The 23,526-nt window shown below is 32.7% G+C and overlaps 1 protein-coding gene across 1 annotated transcript in view; it reads right to left on the reverse strand.

Moving 5' to 3' along the window:
* LOC106713335 overlaps window positions 1–23,526 on the reverse strand; it is a 105,462-nt gene that overhangs the window by 66,449 nt on the left and 15,487 nt on the right. The window contains exons 3-4 of the mRNA XM_045679886.1: window positions 18,918–19,122; window positions 5,331–5,468 (exon numbers count right to left, since the gene is read on the reverse strand). Coding sequence (XP_045535842.1) covers window positions 5,331–5,468; window positions 18,918–19,122 — 343 coding nt within the window. The remainder of the gene's footprint in view (window positions 1–5,330; window positions 5,469–18,917; window positions 19,123–23,526) is intronic.

Genomic DNA, 23,526 nt, shown 5'->3' on the forward strand with positions numbered 1-23,526 from the left:
AGGCCTCGGTGTTGGAAATCAATTACTTTCCAAACTGTTTTATTATTTTATTTTTTTGAATTAATACTTAATTTTAGGTTTAAGGTATGTGTTTAATATTGAATAAGTTTATCTTGCAGGTCAAAAGTTAAAAATAAATTTTTTGTTTCGGCTCACTTTTTATGCTTAACATAACTTTTCAGTGTCAGTGGCTCAGGGGTTAAGCACTTGACTTGCAATTTGCAGGTCCGCGGTTCAAATCCCGATATGTAACAATGTGTTTTTCGAGTTTCGATTTATATATGTATACTAGCTGTCGCCCGCGACTCCGTCCGCGCGCAGTTAAAAAATGGGGGGGGGGGAATGAAAAATAGATGTTGGCCGATTTTCAGACCTACTGAATATGCTCACAAAATTTCATGAGAATCGGTCAAGCCGTTTCGTAGGAGTACGGGAACGAAAACTGTGACACGAGAATTTTATATATTAGATTTATCCGACGTTCTTACGATGAAGGAAAACATCGTGATGCAACCTGTACATATCTGAGAATAAATTCAGAGATATGTGTGAAGTCAACCCGCACTGGGCCAGCGTGGTTGACTAGTCACCTCTAAGTTAAGGTAGGCTCCGAGCCCCTCGGAGGGGACATATAGTGAGCTGATGATGATGATAACTTTTCAGTGTAGTCCGTTATTTGTTTCTTTTGTCTTAGTTTTATTTAAATATTATCGCCAACAATTTTTTCTTTTCAAAAGTATCAGAAACAGAGGTAATTAAACGAAAGAGCATATCAACAGTACTCAGATTTATTCATTCTTTGATATAGACATAGTTTAATTAATATGGAAGATACATGACATGGCATAGTGTAAGAGTTTAGTGAGTAATTTATTCTAGACGTGGCGGAGAGGCGGCGCGGGTAACGAACGTGATTTGCATTTTAATCGCACAGAACTGAATTGACGGAGTAAAGAAATGTAACATCAAGTAAACACTAAGTAGTAGTGTCGCTAAATCATTTGACGCTTAAATGTTGTTCCCTGCGACTTAGTTAGGAATTTAAAATTTTAGACCCACTTATAGACATGTAATTGAATTTTCATAAATTCCGAATTAAAGATTAATACTATTTGTACTGGTAAGTGATCGGCTTTTAATTGCATTAGTCTTCTGGAATAGTTTACACTAAAACTCGTACATCGTACGGTAAAGTCACTTATCTCAGTGTACCAACATCGTAAAATATTATGCCAGTAGTAGGTAGTTATTGTTAAGTAGTCTAGGAATCCATTAGTAGACAAGAGTTTTCACAAAAATATTTTTCAAACATATTATAATATAAGGATGTATAAAGATTATAATATGAAGAATCGATAGTTTTAAATACGATAAATATATTTTTCAACCTTTCACATAAAACCTTTTTCGGGAAATTTGATCTCATATTGTGAATGGTTGGTAAGGTGTTTTTTTATTATAGAATAAAAGGCGATTGTTCCGTTAGGAAACTAACATGTTCGTAGCAATTTAATACCATAAAGTGTATATAGTTAGTAGGATTGGCGATAGGCCGCCGGCCGTAAAAACTAAAACCAAAACTTTAAGGTTTATAAAACCTCGTGTGCCGACCCCACGTGAGTGGGATAACGCCAGGGAGATGATGATGATGATGATGATGAAAGTGTACAGTTACTTGTATCAACGATATTTAATGTTTTCTAAGGATAACTTTTGTTTTCGTTGTGTCATCTTTGTATAGTATCGGGGTTTTTGTTTTTATTAATGACTAGCTTTTACCCGCGACTCCGTCCGCGCGGAATAAAAAAATACACACAAGATAAAAAAGTTCCTATATCCGTCTCCTAGTTCTAAGCTATCTCCCCATCAATTTTCAGCTAAATCAGTTCCACCGATCTTGGGTTATAAATAGTGTAACTAACACGACTTTCTTTTATATATATATATATATATATAGATTAATTTTGAAATCATAACACACTTAACAAAGTGATCTTGAATCCATAATTTAACTAATATGATTCACGTCTGTAAGGTATAACAAACATGAGGTAAGTGTAAACTTTGTACAAATTTTGCTTACTCATCTTTGCTCTGAAGGAATTTGTAAGTAGGCAATACCGAATCCCTAGATGTCTTATTACTTGAACCAATACTTGCTGCAATCAATATTTGCTGGGTAAGTCTTCCACTGATTTTGTAAAATTGTTTACCTAAATCAAATGTAGGGTTATATTTTTTGTTTTTAAGTTAGTAACGTACTATAAGTTTACTTCTTCCATCAGTGCTACATTTAAAAAGGTTACTACACTTCTTATATGAGTACGGATAGTGTGGTTTGCAACCATAGTAGTAAGTGTACTTTATTGAAGAATTTATCTAACAAGCAATCTTTTTGATATTAAGTGTTAGCTATTGTACCTTTGGTCCCTAAAGATGATTTAAGACAGACACTGGCTCACCACTACCACACTGGAGCGCAGGCGCACGTCCGCTTCGTACCGCGTTCGTCACTCAACTACCCAGGGACAGCTGTCCCCTCCAGTGTGGTACATGAGACAGTGAATTCTATATATTGCATAGTTACAAACACTACAGCTATGAACAGGAATTTCTACAATTACCGATCTTGATTTGTTTTTAATATTTGTTCTAAGTTACAAGATTATTATTTTTTATCTAAAACAATGAGTTTATTTAATTAGTGTCATATGTACGAAGTCACGTGACAATAGTAGTCTTATAAAAATAAAAGACCACCAACTGGAGCTAACAAACGGAGGAAACGACTCAAAGTTTTAGTGTGATCATTATGTAAATCCGTTCGTAAGATACAACAAGGTAAGACGAGAAAGTTTCAGGTGTTCGTTGATTATTCAAGCTTCAAGCTGTTACTAAACACCGTGCCTGAATTAACAGGCACATCGTGTTTACATTAAGCAAGCAAAAGCACACGTAGCTAATGTGTTTTAAAATATTTTTTTCGACTTGGATTTTTTAAAAATTCACAATCACAAGTATCAATTATTTAAAGATAAAAAAGTCAGTATCTAAACGAAGTAAACTTGATTAATAAATTAATTATAAATTAATGAAAATGGAAGAAATATTTTCCCTGATAGTTATTAATTGAATCTTTATAACGGAATGTTTACTACATCATATATCTCCATGTTTATGTTTTAATATAAAATAACTATCAATTAATATTACCTCAACTTACTAAGAGAAAAAAATGTACTGTAATATAAAAAAGTGGGTCAATAAAATTAATAGAGCTTCGATGCCTTTAATCTTAATTTGAAGTTGGCGTACATTTAATTAGAAGTCCCGATCTGCTGGCGGCGGGCGTGACGGGAAATCTTTAGTAGCGTGGATTTAACGCATTTTCTTTAGTAAATCACATGTCACGTAGCTTACGCAAAAATTTCTTAAATAAATACGAAATTTTTTCTATAGTAAAAATTGGGAGATAAAGTTTTATTCCTATTTACTTGTTCATATTTGTTGAACGTAGTTTTCTATACTTAAGATTCTTTTTTTAGAAAACAATTTCGACAATGAATATTTCATATACATAGATACATACATACATACATACATAGAATTTACAAAGCTTCCACAACGATAACTGTCTCTATCATAAACGTGCAAAGGTACATGAATAATAATAACTATGCACAACCAACCATAGATGAACTTTGTTCAAACGACACACTCAAAGGCGAGTGAGTGATTGTCTAGTGAAAATCTCTGCTACGTTCGTAACTAGCTACAGTGCTACGAAGTAGATGACAATATAGTTTACTAGCTTTTACCCGCGACTCCGTCCGCGCGGAATAAAAAATAGAAAACGGGGTAAAAATTATCCTATGTCCGTTTCCTGGTTCTAAGCTACCTGCCCACCAATTTTCAGTCAAATCGATTCAGCCTAAGATTCAGATTCTTGAGTTATAAAAAGTGTAACTAACACGCTTTCTTTTATATATATAGATTAAAAGGACAATATGAAAAACAGGACAACTTTTTTACAGCGTTTTTATATTTTCGTATGGGAATATCTATTTTAAATTTTTGTTTAAATTTCAATATTGTAATCAATTAGGAGAATTTGTATAATAAAACACATTAAAATTAAACACATTAATTATAGATATTTCTTTATTCTAATGTAATTGTGATTTAATTCTGTGTTATGTATTTATAATTATTTTGTGATATGTTAGTTTTTAATTACGTTGTAATGGCGGAAAGGATTAAATGTTTTTTTTTAAATATGGATAAAGTGAAAAGTTATTTTTTTAATTATTAAGACAAAGTCAAAGGAGAGATGCAGATTATATCATGATACTTTACAACTTGTGAATGATATTTCCTTCAAAGGAAGTGCTTTTGAACAAGTTTCAAAAGTTCACCACAAGTTAGGCTGGATGAGTAACTTGGTGGCTTAAAGTTTGTAAAACAAGACTTCATCTTATGATATATTAATGAAATTACACGGAAGTAAACATATATTAAAATATAATATATATAATAAATATCAAGGTATCTAAATATTATGCACGAACGAATTTTATTTAACAATATTGGTTCAGAGTGTTGAAATTTAGTAACATATCAAACTTATTTTTAACAATTTCATTGAAATTTGTACCAAAGAAATAAAATTATTTTTCTTCATCAACAGAAATCGGGAACAAAGAAAAAGTACATTGAGAGTACAATTGTACAAATACCTAGAGGAACATGTGGAGTAGAGACTTCATAGGAACAAACAAAAGGAAAATACCGTACCAACATGTAGTGTGGTTTACAGTGCACTCAGTCACAACGGCATTTTCAAAGGAAAATAAATGTTTGTAGCAAATATACACATCTTTACAGATATAAATCGTTGTCCATTTGCTACGGCGTAGATGTTCGTAGCGAGAAAGTGTAGAAGCTACGGCTTAGTGCTTTTACTGCAAATATGGTTTTGTTTCTGAGGGAAATTAAAAAACTCTTCAGATTTTGCGGCGGAAACATTAAACTACAACAGCTATGATGGCTTAAGTGTACGCAAAAAGAATAATCTTTATTTGTGTTTGTTTTGAAATATAAATATAACTCTTTAGAAATAACGCAAACTTTTTTTATGTTTTATCTGTTTTATAACTAAGTTAAGCTAACTTTATGATGTAGCGACTCGTTTTTGTCTAAATTAAAAAAATTCAAATAATGTTGAAAATCAAGCATATTTTACAAAGAAAAATGTTTAAATCATGTATCGGTAATATTCTCTATTTACAAAAAATATGTCAATTATCGATAAGTTTCAAATGGGGACATACCTCTCCCAGCTCAACCGTCTTGGAGCGTCAGCGACCTCTTCAGGGGCTCCCCGCACGCCCTGTGTCAGCAGCCGCGCGAGCCTTGAGCCTGCACTCACTGTACTACTGCTTGACACAGAGCCACGCGGTGTTGGTACCCTGCGCCAATTATATGTTACTTGTATTATATTGGAAAAGATTGTATACAGTTGTACAAAGTTAAAAGTTGTAGAAATTATATACGTAACTATTGTAAAGACATGGTGTGATATTAGAAAAGGGTGGGAAGGAAGGAGGATTAGAATTGGTTTCAGACAAGGAAGTACTTCCATTTCACACATGTCTTCTGTGTGATCGTGGTATTGCACCGGTCGTGCTGGCCATTTATACAGGACCTAAACTGCGCTGGACTCTAATGGTACCATGAGGCAGAAAAGATTTTAAACAAAAAATACAAACAATTATGTCTTCAATTTGTTATCTTTGTAAATCCTTGTTCGATTAATTTTCAATAAACTTTGTAAACTTATCGTCGATGTTATAAAGATTGCAGAGAGTTCAAAACGAGCTTAAGAGTGAAACGATATTGAGACTGCACCGCAGCTCTTTTGCAATATATTGGAGAATTTCCGACTTAAAGTTCCTTTAGCTATTTGTTGTATAGATCGTAGCTAACTGAGAAAATTGTCCAAGAAAAACTATCAAGTAACTTTGGTTAAGAAATATCATGCATTGTAATGGTCGCAATCTTCATCTTTTGTGGCAATAAAAGATTTTATTTTCATAGTGAATATTTTAAATATATAATTACAATAAAGTTATTTAACTAAAAACCTAATCAAGCATTTACATCATCAGCTCACTATACGTCCCCACCACGGGGCTTGGAGTCTACCCTAAGTTAGGGGTGACTAGGCCATAGTCAACCACGCTGGCCAAGTGCGGGTTGGTTGACTTCACACATATCATTAAATTTCTTCTCAATTATATGCAGGTTGACGATGTTTTCCTTCACCGAAAGAACGTCGGATAAATGTACATATGTAAATCGAAAATCGAAAAACACATTGGTACATGGCGGGATTCGAACCCAGGACCTGCAGATTGCAAGTCAAGTGCTTAACTCCTGAGCCACCGACGCTCAATAAATATAATACCTATGTTATATTATTAGTAGATATGAGAGAGTATTAAATATGTATGCAAAATTGTCATTAATGGGAATTAACGGGAGCATATCTAATTGGCTGTTACTAAGAGCTTCATTGACACATCGGTAGACGTCGCGTCTGTAGTTTTTACGAGGTCTCCACCGACGGCGACGGGTCCCCACAAAATATAACCAGTTTCTCAGCTTACAGTTAGCCAGTAACCAGTACTATGCTAAGTTATAGTAACGCTTTACCTATCGAAGAGGTATCCTAATCACCAAAAAGGTATTTAGTATAGAAACACCCACGCCCACCACGGGGCTTGGAGTCTACCCTAAGTTAGGGGTGACTAGGCCATAGTCAACCACGCTGGCCAAGTGCGGGTTGGTTGACTTCACACATATCATTAAATTTCTTCTCAATTATATGCAGGTTGACGATGTTTTCCTTCACCGAAAGAACGTCGGATATATGTACACATGTAAATCGAAAATGTAAAAACACATTGGTACATGGCGAGATTCGAATCTAGGACCTGCAGATTGCAAGTCAAGTGCTTAACTCCTGAGCCACCGACGCTCAATAAATATAATACCTATGTTATATTATTAGTAGATATGAGAGAGTATTAAATATGTATGCAAAATTGTCATTAATGGGAATTAACGGGAGCATATCTAATTGGCTGTTACTAAGAGCTTCATTGACACATCGGTAGACGTCGCGTCTGTAGTTTTTACGAGGTCTCCACCGACGGCGACGGGTCCCCACAAAATATAACCAGTTTCTCAGCTTACAGTTAGCCAGTAACCAGTACTATGCTAAGTTATAGTAACGCTTTACCTATCGAAGAGGTATCCTAATCACCAAAAAGGTATTTAGTATAGAAACACCCACGCCCACCACGGGGCTTGGAGTCTACCCTAAGTTAGGGGTGACTAGGCCATAGTCAACCACGCTGGCCAAGTGCGGGTTGGTTGACTTCACACATATCATTAAATTTCTTCTCAATTATATGCAGGTTGACGATGTTTTCCTTCACCGAAAGAACGTCGGATATATGTACACATGTAAATCGAAAATGTAAAAACACATTGGTACATGGCGAGATTCGAATCTAGGACCTGTAGATTGCAAGTCAGGTGCTTAACCCCTGAGCCACTGACACTCTTTCACACTAGACAATAATAGCCAGTGTAGTTACCTCTCTTATCTCTATTTAATTTAACAATAAGAGCAAAAAAAGAGTCTGATGTGCACACGATTTTTACCGTTGTAAACTTTTATTAGTGTCTTTCCAAAATTATGATAATTTTATGATATAGAATATTTTAACTACGTTTTAATATTCTTACTATTTAAAGATTACATAACATAATTCATAAAATTCTCGATAGTTAAGGTGGACAATAACCTTTGAGAACGAGAAAAATTGGGTCGATTGAACAATAATTCAACAGCCATAAAGTAGCAAGTCGTTCCTTCGACATACTCGTAAAATTCTTTCAAAGGTTACGCCGCGTACAGTTCGATATAAAGCCTACCTTATAAAATCGCTGAACGAAAATAGTAGCTGTTACTTTCGAATTTGTTACAAAAACTGTGGTGACCGTTTTAGAGAAATCTACATCAGTATTAGCATAAAATCATTCGTAACGTTCATAGTAAAATGTTATCTATTTTTTATAGTTTATACTTAATTCAACTTTGGTTTAATAAGCATTGATATTCAATAAATTGATTAACTCGTTGATACTCAATTAGTCAGAGAAACAACAAGTTTGCGACATTGATTTTAGACTACAACCTGCCACTAAAATCAAGTATGTTTTATTTATAATGCTTAAATTAAATTGGTTGAGAGATAGCCGAAATAATTTCCATTAAGCAATTAATTAAATTATTCAGACGGAAACCCTTTAATTTAATAAAAAGTGGGTCTCACAATACAAAACACCCGCTTCGCTGTGTGTGACATAAAGGGACGGCTTATAGAATTTAAAGACCCTTTGTCAATTAATTTCGAACGGTCACTTCGTATGACATATTCATGACATTGCGATACAATGACAGTTCGAAAGATCGGAACAAAAATGTGAAAGATTTCAATTGTGATGGTACTTTCTAGTCAGTTATATGTCGAGAAGACAGAGCTATTGATAATTTCCAATTTACCTATATCTATATATATAAAAGAAAGTCGTGTTAGTTACACTATTTATAACTCAAGAACGGCTGAATCGATTTGACTGAAAATTAGTGGGCAGGTAGCTTAGAACCAGGAAACGGACATAGGATAATTTTTACCCCGTTTTCTATTTTTTTTTATTTCGCGCGGACGGAGTCGCGGGTAAAAGCTAGTATAAAATAACATTCAAAGTATTTCCATATAGAGATTTAAGAAGGATGGTACTTATGGAAAGGTAAAAGTTGCTATGTCTATTAAACTACATCATCTAAAACAATAACCACATTGAACCATACACAAGTGAAGAACTTCTAAAGATCAGTTCTTGGAAGATAATCCAAAAAGTAAGTACGTGCGTGTATACGTAAATTCCTTTGTAGTAGAAACTAAAATACAGAATAAATTTTTACGTGTGAGTTGTCACTGTATTCATGCTTTCCCGCAGTGTCATAGAGTTTATGACGTTGGCACAGAATACATATTAACTTACTAAGTTTAGTTAGTTTAAGTTAAACATTTAAAAAATATTTTAAAAAAGAATAAGAGCCACAATCAGCCAGGTTTTTGATGTTTTCATTAAAGTTAGATCATTTTGCATTTGTACAAAGTATAAGTAAATATTTGAAACAATATCGTTCCAGAAAAATTTAAATTGGAGGACAATGGAAAATAAAAAGTAACAGCCTAAGTTATGTAGCAATTGAATACTAAAACTTTTTACTGTGGAACTTTGTCGCAGTCGATTTTGCGAAAAGTAAAAGATTGTTCAATACCTAAAAAGTTTTTACTTAAAATTACATGTTTCGGTTTTAATCGTAGAAGAAGTTTAAGTTAGACTGTTTAAAGAAGTTTTTATGGTTAAAAGGTAACATTTTTGTATTATGTATTTACTAATTTTTTTTTTATTACAAGGTGGCAAACGAGCAAGAAGCCACATGAATTCGCCGAAATGGCGAAGCGACCGCTGCCCATAGACATTCGCAATTGCAGCTGCGTTGTCTACCCCCAATCGTCGAAGGAGAGACGCACAAAAAGAGAATATTTAACCTTCCTATGTATCTTCTCCTCCTTTAAATCCACCCTGCCTTCCCATCCTTTCCTTGTAAGAAAAGGGTGGGAAGGGAAAGAGGACTAAAATTAGGCCTCCGGAACCACACTCATCAGACGAAACGCGGAATTACTTCCACTTCACGCCTGTCTGTGTGGTCGTGGTATTTCACCGGGCGAGGCCAATTCGTGCAACGGATGTTGTTGTTGCTGGCGTCTACCACTATTATATTATATTTATTTAAATAACTTTGCGACAATTTTAATAACACGAAGCTTTAAATGAGTCACATCTAATCAATATAAATGTTAGCTACACATTAAAGTATTGTTATTTCGATTTTTTCAGTGAGATTTAAAGATATGACGATATCTTTTGTATAGTTGTATTGTACAATGGTGATAAAAACATAAATACATATTCAAAAGTAACAATATTTGCCCTCTAAAAACATTGGCTCAAAAGCCATTCATTATATGAAAAATTTGCCCCAATTTATCTTAAGAATAACACAAGTAATGTTAATTAAAATTATACAAAGAAATAATTTTAATCTTATTAAAATTTGTAACATTATTTTAAGCGGAACTAACGAAGACAGAAATAATAAATTATCACTTAATGACCTTAAGAGGAATTTCTTTCATTAAAATAGGTACATTTGTAATAGAATATCGTACGTAAAGTATTGTAGTCGTTTGTTAAAATAATTTGAAGGAAAAATTGAGAGAAAATGTTATTCTATTTTATCTAAAATTATGATTACGCAATCCTTTGTGCCGACCCTCCGTACTCGATCGTTCATTCTGGTATTGGAAACCAAGACCGAAAGGTTGGCAGTCAGTGCTTAAGGGTATGGTTCTAAACCATTGTGCTACAACGCCACATGACGTATTATAATCAATTAATATATTTTAAAAATAATTTAAATTATAATGTATTTTACATTATAATTTTAATTATTTTCACATGTTCCAATGTCACACGAAGGTGTCCTAACAGAAACTAATAGCTAAGAAATAAAATAAACAAACTACATTAAGTGAAGTTGATTTACAAAGCACTCTACTAAATAAAAAAAACATTTGGTATCGTAATATTGACACGAAACGAAATGACTGAAGAGCAATTAAGTTCATTTAGAAGCACTTCACGACATCAAAGTGAATTAGAAAGTAGACGGTTTTGTATAGCATTTAATTTTATTTATTTCTTTTATTTAGTGAATTAGTAGTTCTTTAAATACGAAGTTTTTTTTATATTTAAAGTATTAACAGGTTATTGTTTTTGCGTTTAGAACTTGTTCACAGTCTGTGGGATTGTTATTTTCTTGGCCAAGCTATCACATTTGTAGCTCTAATGATGACGTTACTTAATCATGGCGCATGTAGGTCGGTTTCTAAATTTCCTACGAATGGTAGCAACTCCATAAATTAAATGTTGTCTAACTCAATTTTAGCATGGCTGTAAAATAAAGTCTTTAAAAATCCAGAATATAAAATGTAGGTTATAAAATGTAAATTAAATTATTTTCATTCACTGTATATTGTTTTAATAATAATATATTTATATAAATCTATATAATATGTTACTTAAAAGATTAGTTCTATGTAAATATCGTCTCTACATTATAAAAAATTGGTGACAAAATAACTCAATACCTTCACAAAAGAAATCTTTTATTCATCAAAGTAAATTATCAAGTTTCAAATAAGATGCGTAAAGAATGACAATTGAGGAAGTGACAAAGGCACAATATAAATAAGCAAATTGAAAAGCAATTTACAGAAATCATGGAAGACATTTTGTAGGAGTAAATATCTCTTAACTTGGTCAATTAAATTACAATGTTGTTTTTTATCAAAGTTAAATACGAAACAATTTGTGACGAAAATTTTGTGAACATGAATTACCTCCGAAAAATGTTACAAAAAACATATAACTATCTCAGTTTTGTACAAAGAGAATGCGAGGGATTACAAATTGTTTTTTTCTACATGTGGCGGTTTTTTTTTATATCAAAACAAACAAGGTGGCAAACGAGTAAACCGCCATCTGAATTCGCCTAAATAGCGAGGCGACCGTTGTCCATAGACTTCCGCAAATAAAGACGTGTTGCCTTCCTTTAATCAACGGAGAAGAAGACGCACAGACAGAGGAAATTTCCCTTCCTATGGCATCGTCCTCTCTTCCGCCAAATACACTTTCCCTTCTAGAAAATGACTTCTAGAAAGAGGACTAAAATTAGGCCTCCGGAACCACACTCATCAGACGAAACGCGTAATTGCTCCCACTTCACGCCTGTCTTCTGTGTGGTCGTGGTATTTCACCGGACGACTCGGCCCATTCGTGCACCTAACAAAAATTGTTGTTCCGGAATCTACCACTGTTACGGTTTTCAATTTCTTCCATCTTTATAAGGATACAATGAGGAATGGGATAACGATGAATAGGTTTTTATTATTTACATATTTACTAGATAATTCCGCAATTGTCGTGTAAATATGACATGTTTTTGAATTTTTGCACAGATAAAAAACATAGTCTTGAATACATGGCACACTGTTTTATCATTTTTGTCTTTAATTCCGCGAGAAGAAGTCATGGGCAAAAGTTTGTTATATTTTAAAGCGATATTCGAATAAGAGTAGAAGTGAACAGTTAAAGATACAAAAATAGACGAGTTGTATACACAAGATATACATATTGTATAACAATACAAGAAAGGTATTCTGTTACTCAAATATACATGTTAAAGGAGGCGGCGCGACGTGGTCGTAACATTTGCTCTTTTCATAAGCGTTCTTTTCTTGATATAGAAATATTTTTCTCACATTCGTATATCCGAGATTATTCATTCTTTATTCAATAGGATGAAAGTATCTTACAATTGAGGATTTACTTTTAATGTATAATGTTAACTGCATTTTTTTTTTCCAGTTTATAATACGACTAATGTGATTGTGAACTGACGTCATTTACTATGGATCGGTGAGGTGATATGTTTGTTGTAGCGTGTTAGTTTTTTATGAGAATTTACGAGCTATAGTAGTAGGTTTTTCATTTCATAACCAAAACCTCTAGATAAAAACTGATTGTTATAAATCTCTCATTATTATTCAGAAAACAATACATTACATTTAGTTGTTGCGGCAGTGGAAACTCACGTTAAAATTACTTGTCAAATTCATACGTTCAATGTTGGTTGTTAAGCATTAACATTTCCATCTTCCAAATAAATCAAGCACTTTCAGCGAACCTTTATGTAAATAGTTCCTAGATTCCAGAATCTTGTAGTCGGAAGAACTATTGATAAAGTTATAGGATGCCACGAGAAATCTTGGAGTGAGTGGGAGTTGTCTTCAATTATAGTTTTATTTAACTTTCCAACTAGTTAGTATGCTTCTGTAAGATTTACTTATATTAGAGAATACTATAGTGAATTTAAAAAGAAAGCAAAAATAAAAAAATAAGCAGTATCATCATCATCAGCTCACTATACATCCCCACCGAGGGGCTCGGAGCTTACCCTGAGTCAGGGTAATCATAGTCAACCACGCTGGCGCAATGCGGGTTGGTTATCTTCGCATATTTCTGTGATGTAGGTAGCTAGAAAACCACTGTGTGTAAAGTACCTTATTTCAGATATGTGCAGGTTGATGAAAATCGAAAAACACATTGTAACGGGATTCGAACCCAGGATCTGCAGATTACAAGTCAAGAGCTTAACCCCTGAGCCATCGACGCTCATAAGCGGTATATATATAATGAATATTATATTAAATATTCTCAGATATAATCTCTTGGAAGATGAAGAGGTATTAAGTTTATTCAATTAAAAAGTTTCGATCCACAGCAACTGCAAAAGCAACATTTTACAGATTAACGTTACAAAGTATTTAACTCAGTTTAATAAACAGATCGAAAAAGAATTTTTAGGAAGAGTTTAAATAAAGAAAAAACTTTCCTCTCCTCAAGTCCTTTTATATGTTTTAGAAATCGAAGGTTGAACAGTTGCTTACTTCTCTCCTGCAGTGAGCCAAAGTGAGACTGCAAAAACTACCCATCGTTGCCCAAAAACAACTGCATTTTCAGATGTCTATAGGCAGCAGTTATTTCGCTGTTTTGGCGATCAAAAGTGGCCGCTTGCTCATTTGCCATCTTTTGCTATAAATAAAAGAAAGAATAAAAACTTATTTTTCTAGAAAGTTAGACTTAGAAAACAAGTCTGTATTATAAAACCTAAACTTTTATATATGTTATAAACTTTGGTTATGTATTTAATTTATCAACATAAAACTTCTAAATAGTAACTTTGTGTTCCGAAGTTTCGTGATATGTCTGGATATTGTTGGATTTATTTTGGTTCAAGGAGTTATTTCTCGACCGATAAAATATGATCCCCCAGGGACGGATTGGGTCTGATATAGTTTTATTTCTTAGTTTATAGCTACGATTCTGCGTTGGAAAGATAATACTATGTGACTACTAATATAAAATAACAAAGTATATATGTTTGTACTGTACTAAACTATAAGTTTTTTTTATCCAATAGGAAACTAATGTTTACCTCGATGAATCATTCGGATTTTTAGTTATGTTCCAAATTTTGTAGTTTATCATTTGCCATTTACTTTTAAATTTGATAACAACATTTTCATTTTATTTTTATTTAATTAGTTAATACTGGTATTAATAGTGGTAGAATCCAGTTACAAAAACATGTGTTTCACGAATGAACCAGCTCGACCGGTTTAAAACCACTACCACACAGAAGACAGGCGTGAAATGGAAGTAATTCCGCATTTCGTCTGATGAAACTGCTTTCCTGAGGCCTAAAATTAGTGCACTTTCCATGTCCATCGTTTTATTGTAAGGAAAGGAAGAGAAGGGGAAGGAGATTTCGTGGAGTAGAAGACGCATAAGAAGCGTTAATACTTTCTTTCTGTGCGTCTCCGACGTCGGTTACAGGTAGGCTACGCATCTGAAATTGTGGGAGTCTATTTGTTGGGGTCGTTTCCCTATTTTGTGGGTTTCTGTGGGTTGCAGTCGCTTCGATATTTCGGCGAATTCAGGTGGCTACTTGCTCGTTTGCTATCTTAAAAAAAACTTATGCTGAGATTTTATCGCATATTATACTAGTATCTTAAACAATTGAATGAAAGTATTTGAAATCAAATATTTTTCGTGCTAAAGAGCTTCATATGAGACACTAGAGTATATTTTTTCTTTGATGTTCAGAAATTTCGCAATACTAAAGTGAATTTAAAATGTTAAAAATCTTGTTTGGATTCCAAAGTGGTTATCAATTTGATAGCGAACGATATCTCGTACGTGGATTTATGATTCGGAGATTTCGCCTTCATCTGTCGAGATGTTATTGCATATAAATCGAAATCGCAGCTCCCGGGGTCAACAGACGCATTCATACATACATACATTCAGATTACATTTGCAACAATATTACATTTTACATTGTATCCAAGGAGATCGCATCACAAAATGTTTATTCTATAAAGCATTAAATATGTTCCTTACAAATTGTTTTAGAGATTTTTTTTTAAATAAATTACGTAATATTTTATGATTGCCTTTTGATTAAATGAGTTCTTGAAAATTACACAAAGAAATTCTAATAAATATTTCCTTCCTTCTCTTTGCTAAGTTACGAAGAAGCGAAAAATAAATGTATTTATTTAAATAAAAGCTAGCAAAAGTAGTTTCTTCAACATTTTATCGCCGCTTTAGTATATCAATGGGAATGGTACGTGGTCTAATAAACCACAAAATAAACTCGAACGGTCTCCGGTATTCCCGCGGGAATCCCACTTTATTATGAGACGTAGAAAGAACTTGCCAACTGAGAAATACGTGGAATAGCTCGCGCTAAGTTTGTTTTACATTCACTCAATATATATAAATTGAATTTCCTTCGTTATGTATATTTTTCTATTTGATAATATAATTTATCTCATAATAAAAACGAATCTTTTCCTAAAGGCCTTTTTTCTTTTTAAAGAAATAGCAAAAAAGTTCAACATCACAGGAGACCGAAGAGTTGGCAGCTACTTCGGACAAAGAATTAGTCTAGCTATTCAAAGGGGGAATGCTGCCAGTATCTTCGGAACCTTGCCTAAAGGGACTCCTTATAAAGATATGTTTTGGTTCTTATATTATATTTTTGTAAGTTTTTAGTTTTAGGTTCAAGCGTAATTATATCTTTGATTTCCATATTTTGGTCTTTCAACAAATGCAATGTATCTGTTCATGTTAGAATCTGTCATCTGTTATCTGTTTATGCATCTGTTCATATCAAAATAATGAATGTATATAGCATTAAACTTAAAGTCATGAAATGCCTTAAATATTTAACTAGACCATAGACGATATCCATTTGCATTATAGCCAGAGAGCATCATAAACTAACCAAGCTTGCCATATTAAGCCTGTCATATGTCAAGTGCGGCTGCACTTAATAACCGATTAAATGCATCACAGCACTGGAAGTAATTACTCCCAGAGGTATGAATACTACGTCAATGTGTAGAGTTATCACTATAGAGAACATTTCTGACACTAATTTGTGAAATGGTTTCTGATCTAAAAATCTCACATATCCGTGATTACTAGAAGTAAAACACAGTACATTTATACGTAGATAGTTCTCTTCTTTTGTTTTTGAACATATAAGTAGACTAGCTATCGACCGCGACTCTGACTGCGCGGAATAAAAAAAACCTTAATAAGTAGCCTATGTGTTATACATCCATGTCAAATTTCATCAAGGTTGAGTCGTTCCAGAGATACCTTCAAACAAACATCCATCCATCCATCCATTTACATATTCGCATTTATAATATTAGTAAGATTAACTAAGTTAAGCACTTAAGCTTCAAAGAAGTGTTGAATTTGGTATTCATAGAAATATAACGCGCGATGTTATTATATATTCTTGTTTTAGGAGCATTTTTTGTTAAAATTTCAACAATTTTGTCAAGACGTGTATTAGTTAAATTGTTTTTAGTACTTAAGTCGTGATAATAATCACTTGCACAAAATTACTTCGAGGTAAAAGTAATTTCAGAATACTACAGAAGTACGTACAGAAGTAATTACAGAACTATTATTAAAACTATTTTAATAATAGTTTTAACTAGTAATATTCAAATTAACTAGTAGTATTCAGGTGTTGCGGATGTCTATGGGTGTCGTTGATCACCTTTGTGTTGCCGTAGCTCGTTTTCCCCCTTTTCTTATAAAAAAAAAGTTTTATGGATGTCGAATTCAAGAAATGTAAAGCGTAACGTGTGCCTTAAATGAAGTAGGCATACATAATATAAGCTTATAAAGCTATATAAAGTATGGATGGATTGTGTGAAAGAGGATATGCGTAAGAAGGGGATAAATTCAGATATGACGGCTGATAGAGATGTATGGAGGAGTAGTACATACTGTGCCGGCCCTCCATAGGGATAAGGGCAGGTTGATGATGATACATAAGCTTACGTTAAAAAAATATACACTAAGTGAAAAGTAATAGCTAAAATTATTATTATTTTAGTACATCATATATAAAGAAACAGTTTGTGATATAACAAATCAATTGTTATCATTGTATGTGATAGCAACTTATGCGAACTTGTACAAACTTGCTGATGGAAGAAGTTTGTAAAGCTTGTTTACTTAGATCGAAGCTTTGTTTTGTATTTTAACTTAAATGTACAAATATACGAAACTTTTGTATTTCTCTGCAAGATGTGAACAACTCTGTTTCAGTATAAGACAATATTTTTTACGATTATAAATGTTAAATAACGTTGAATATAAGAAAGGCAGCCAGAAAATTGCGTAAAACCGAGTAAGTGATTTTTTTAAAGGCACAAAATAAATATCACATACGTGTTGGATTCTATGACCAAAATTCCCGATATTATCTCTGTATGATATATTTTATACAAAGTTTTTGGTCTCATAAACCAAGTTTTTCGCTTCTCCTACTGTTTAAGATTAGCTACATGTATACATAAAAGTATACAAGTAGGTACCTATTTCATACGCAAACATTCACGTGAAGACACCAAAAAGAACAATTTGAATAAATACATAATATCAGCAACAACGAAAAAATATGCGCTAAATGGGAATTCAAAGTGGGTTAAAAATATTCATAAAAGCTACTCTGTCAAATTTGTTTTTAACTGTAACTAACTATCGCCCACAAATCCGTCCGCGCGTAATTAAAAAAAAAACATAAAAAGTAGTCTATGTGTTCTTCCAGACAATAATCTACATCTATGAAAAATTTCATCAAGACCTGTTGAACCGTTCCGGAGATACCTTCAAACATCCATCCATCGATCCATCCATATAAACATTCGCATTTATAATATTAGTAACATTGAAGCAATAAAATGGCGATCACAACACATGTTGAAAGCAAGCACTGCTCTTAAGTCATCTCATGTTATTTTTTATCCTGAAAACAGAGCAATCCCTTAAGCAAAGTTTGATAATCGAACCTATACCATAATTGGTACTGAGCTATCATAAATATTTACTTATTCTGAATAGAAACAATCAAGTTTGTACACAACTTAATAAGTAATTAACCGAGAGACCGAGTAATTAATCTTAGATGCTCGTAAACTACCCACCTATACATATAAGTTACCTAAGTTACGGTTACTTAACTTAGCGCGGCGTCGAGGTGAACGTACGAGCATCAATTTACATGCAGATAGACCGTTCTTAGACGGATTAGTTGCAAAGCGGCTCCCGAATATATATCCTTAGTTTCACTTATAATAAGCGATCTAGGAATAAAGTCACTTGGGATTATAGATAAGTTTGTGAGCTTTGACATATATTCGTTACGTTAGGTTTGCACTGTCTGAGTTATTTGTCACCCTTTTAGTTATCTTTGAAAAACCGTATACAAGAATACGATAAACAGTATTTAATTTTGGTTAATAATATATATTGTATGGAGGTAAATAAGCAAGGGGCTACCAGAGATTGCTTTAGTACATTGAGACTGCTGCCCATGGACGTTTGCAACAAATTAAAAGGTTTCCAATACGTTGCATCCAAGAGTAGAGTCTGTCTATTAAATATATCTAACGCATCTTCAAAAGGAATAAAGGGATATCTCCTCAGGAAGGAAGAGGGTTAGAGTAGTTCGTTTATTTTAGGAGTTATGTATAACAATTTTAAAAAATCACCTTAACGCCAATCCATCGACTCTATCTTCACTGGCGATACTCGAGCGAGGTGAACTACCCAGTCTACTGCTCGCTGATTTACGTCGGAGCTCGTGGCTATCCGTCTCCTCTTTGTTGGTGAAAGAGATGCGAGGTGCATGCGAGCGGAGTCCGCATACCTTGTGACCAGGTACACCGCGACATAAGAGCTGACTTTGTGTGATATCTGGAACAAAGGAGAAAAATAATAATAACTGTGGCACTCAGAGACATGCGGTCATTAAGGGAGACACTTTATAGAATAGAATAGAATAGAATAGAATAGAATAGAATAAGCGTTTATTGCCACACAAAAGAAACTTATGAACTAAAATTAAACAAAAAGATTAAAAACGTGGCAAAAGGTAGCCAGCTCAGCTGATACAGGGACGACATCGGCCTTCCCTGAGCTGGTTTTCAGCAGGCCCCTTTGCTCTCACAACATATGCACTTAGGTGTAGGGTAACTAAACTAAATAACAAAAAAAGAGAATTATAGTGCAATTTTTTAAACAATGTTTGTGCGAAGTTAATAATAATTTTGACTTTCAATAACAATAACATTATATGGAGAGTAAAAAATTAATAAATAAATAAATTTATGTAGACTGACTGTATAAAGAATTCTGAATATGCCAATATGTTGTGATTAAACTTGTTGATTTAAGATCACGAAGTATTGTACAGCGACGTCTGACTCTGAGAGGTCTATTGACCTATCGCAATTTTTTTTAAAAGAGTATAAAGTGTTATTTTCCTACTATTATTTGAAATAATAAAAATAAGTTATCATAATACGTCCATGTATTTTTCTTTTATTTGTAAACAGATAATAAAACCGTGTCGAACGAATAACATCGCTTATTTACCTCAAATTTTATTTAATTTGTTCGTCAAATAAGTGTGTTGTTAATAATGTTCAATATTTGCACACTTCATATTCATCGGTTTTAACAATATTCGTCTGACACAAAACATAAATGAAGAATACCGCTACCAAATATACCTTATACTAGGACCAGATCTTTGAAGAATACGTGCAATAATAAAATTCCATTATCTTTCATCTCCACGGGAAATATTCGATAATATTTATTGAATATGGAAAAGTCGGGCGAATAGATATAAATAGGAATGATAAAACAATAAAGAAGTTATTCCACAGAAATTTCTATTAAATTAATTTATTTCGCAGTACTTCAATTATGAACCATAAAAATGTATACACTGCATGACAAAATAGCATGTGTAAAACGTAATTGAAGAAAAATAACGGCTACATTTTGTGTAATACTCGATGAAGCCAAGAAAGTTTCTCATTTATTAGAGAAAACGTTTTCCGGTCAATTCATTCATCGTACTAAAGGCATTCACTCACCATTCAACTCTAACAAATACGTGAAATGTATTGAGATAAGTTAATTATTTTTTAACTAGCTTTAACCCGCGACTCCGTCCGCGCGGAATAAAAACATAGAAAACGGGGTAAAAATTATCCTATGTCCGTTTCCTGGTTCTAAGCTACCTGCCCACCAATTTTTAGTCAAATCGATTCAGCCGTTCTTGAGTTATAAAAATAGTGTAACTAACACGACTTTCTTATTTTATATATATAAAATATAGGAGTGACTTATTTGTAAGTGTGATGAATGTAAGAGACCTATTTAGTACATTTTTGTATGTTCCTTTAGGTAATATGAATGTATCCTATCTGCTGTCTATGAGCTATTAGTGTAAAGAACAAAATACTAAAGTACATATTCACAGTTAACTTAGTTGTAAATCAACTTCATCAGCTACTATACTTCCCCACTGAGTAGCTCGGAGCCTCCTCAAGTTAGAGGTTACTAGGCCATAGTCAACTACGCTGACCAAGTACTGGTTGGTTGACTTACACATATCATTGAATTTCTTCTCAGATATGTGCAGGTTGCATCACGATGTTTTCCTTCAATGTAAGAACCTCAGATAAATGTGCATATGTAAATCGAAAATCACATTGATACATGGCGGGATTTGAACCCAGGAACTACAGATTTCAAGTCAAGTGCTTTAACCCCGGAGCCACCGACACTCCGGTTTTAAATACAAGTAAATAAAAGAATAAACAATTCTGTCCTGACATTTCATATTCTCAAATTCAATACATGAATCTCATTTTATCCATTGGCATTTAAGATTGTACATCACACTGTAATTTTCATCTAAAAAAATCATATTACCACTAGGTACTCGTATATTCGAAGAAATATAAAAAAGAAAGTGTAATTCCTTTTCGCGAATTCAGTAAATCTTAGTTTTAGAATTGTGCGTCGTGTCAAGAATCAGAATAATGAAATGTAAATCGTTGAACGTTGACACACGTACTAAAGGTACTATGTTATTCAGAACATTTTTGCGCGTCTATTTTATTATTAGAATACGCAATTCCATATACCTTTGATGGTAGATGTTAATTCAAATATGATTGAAATTTTCGTGATTTAGAAGGTTGAATATTTGTCCTTTAAGATACCTTTAGAGATATTACATTTGAAGTATGACTCTTTCATTCAACTATTACGAATATAAAAAATAAATGAATATTAATGTAAAAGAGTATTAAAAGAAATCCTTATAAGAAAAGAGACTCGTCTACGTGTCCTTCATATTTTTTTACGCAATATATTGCTAGTAACATAATTTTGCGTTAACAATTTTTATTCTACAACATTTTGAAATAAGTCCATCGCTGCTTTAAACATATAACAACGAAATTATTTCGTAGATTTAGTTCTGTTATTAAACATACAACATTTGAATTGTGAAGTTAAAGCAACAAACAGACCGCTTAAATCAAGCTGTCATAAACATTGCTGCAGAAAACGTTGCGAAAGAGTTTTTGTACAAAATCAACGTCTTGGTTTATTTAAGTTATTAGGAAAGTTATAGGTCAACTAACATTAAACAAACTCATTTTCATACTCAGAAACGTTAATTGGTCACTAAATACAACTTTAATTTAAATTTAATAAGAGGAAGCTTCACTGAGAGACTGCTTAAGCACACTTTAAACACTCTAAGTATGGAAGTAGAATTAAAATGTTTATCGTTAATACTTTGCACAAAGCTAGAAAGTTGCATAACAATAAGTGTTGTTCTCTCTTGTTTAATTTGTATTTTTTTTTTGATTTTACAAAAACATATCAAAAAGAAAAATTTTGTGCAATGGATTTATTTTTGTACATTCTTTTTATTTACGATAGCTTTTAACCGCGACTTCTTTCGCGAGGAATTAAAAAAACTAGTCATAAATATGACCTTTACTCAGTAATATTGTAACTTTTGAATGGCAAAAGAACTTTTGTGATAAGATTTTTTAATTATTGATAACATACCAATAATAGAAACATTTCGTATTTATCATATTAATATAGACTCCAGTTAAACAACGATAATCTTGAACAATTTTCATTATATTATTAACCACATCCTTTTCCGAACTAAATAAATAACCGGTGTAACGTTAAATTACTCGTAAAATTTACCATAACCCCGATAAAACAATTGCTATTTTTTCCGGTGTCGGTATTTCGGTGGCGTAAAATTTTCATAAATAACTTACGTAAAATAGAATTCATTAGATGTGAAATTATTTACTATACATTAGTTATTACAGCTGCCACAGTATCGTACTTTAAATAAAAAAACTGATAACTTAATTTCTATATAAATTATGTGTGAAAAAGATTAGTATTAAAAAATTATGAAAAAAATATAATCTCTGTTGTATTGTTTACAACAAGCAGATAGATTAGCAAAGGATTTCATCGGATTGAAATATAGTATCAGTGTTAATATGTTTTAAACTGATCTTCAACATTCCGTTATTATTTCGGCGGATACCAAAACTGATAGATCGATACCGAATTACAGTTCGCAAGAAAGGAATTCTGTCCCAATCCACTTTCTGTGTACCGAAAATTCATCAAAGACACGAAAAGTGTTTGCTGCGAAAGTAAATTTCTTTTCTTTCAAACAAAAGAATGTAATGGAACAAACGCATAGTCAAAACAATTTATAAATTGTATTTCAGTTACGCCTTTGGTAACATCCGTTTACATTTATAGCTTTATAAAAAATTTATAAAATATATGCAAAAATATATGAACCTGTCTATAAAATATACTGTTTCAATTACATTTCAACTTAAAAATATGTCAACTGATGATAGACATTACAAGAAACCATGATTATTGAAATATGGTTTTGCGTAGTCTTCTTAAATGCTATCTTAAAAAAACAAAGACTTTTATTGGAAGCGGTTTCGGTGATATATATTTAAGGGTAAAAAATACTGTTTTTGAACCACGTTGATATACATAATATAAATCACCGGCATTCAAAAGGTTAACACATTTGTTTAACTAAGCAATGTCTAACAGTATTTTTGGAGTCATATAATGTGTGTTAAACAATTTAATATTACTTTTTTTTACTTTAATGATATAGGTTCATGTTTAGTACTATCCAAGCTAAGTTAAAGCTAGCATGCACAGAAACAGCTCAACAATGAGGCAAGTCCTAATAACGCCTGCATAAATAACAATTGA

Source organism: Papilio machaon, chromosome 10 (assembly GCF_912999745.1).
Source record: "Papilio machaon chromosome 10, ilPapMach1.1, whole genome shotgun sequence".
In the NCBI taxonomy this organism is placed as follows: Eukaryota; Metazoa; Arthropoda; class Insecta; order Lepidoptera; family Papilionidae; genus Papilio; species Papilio machaon.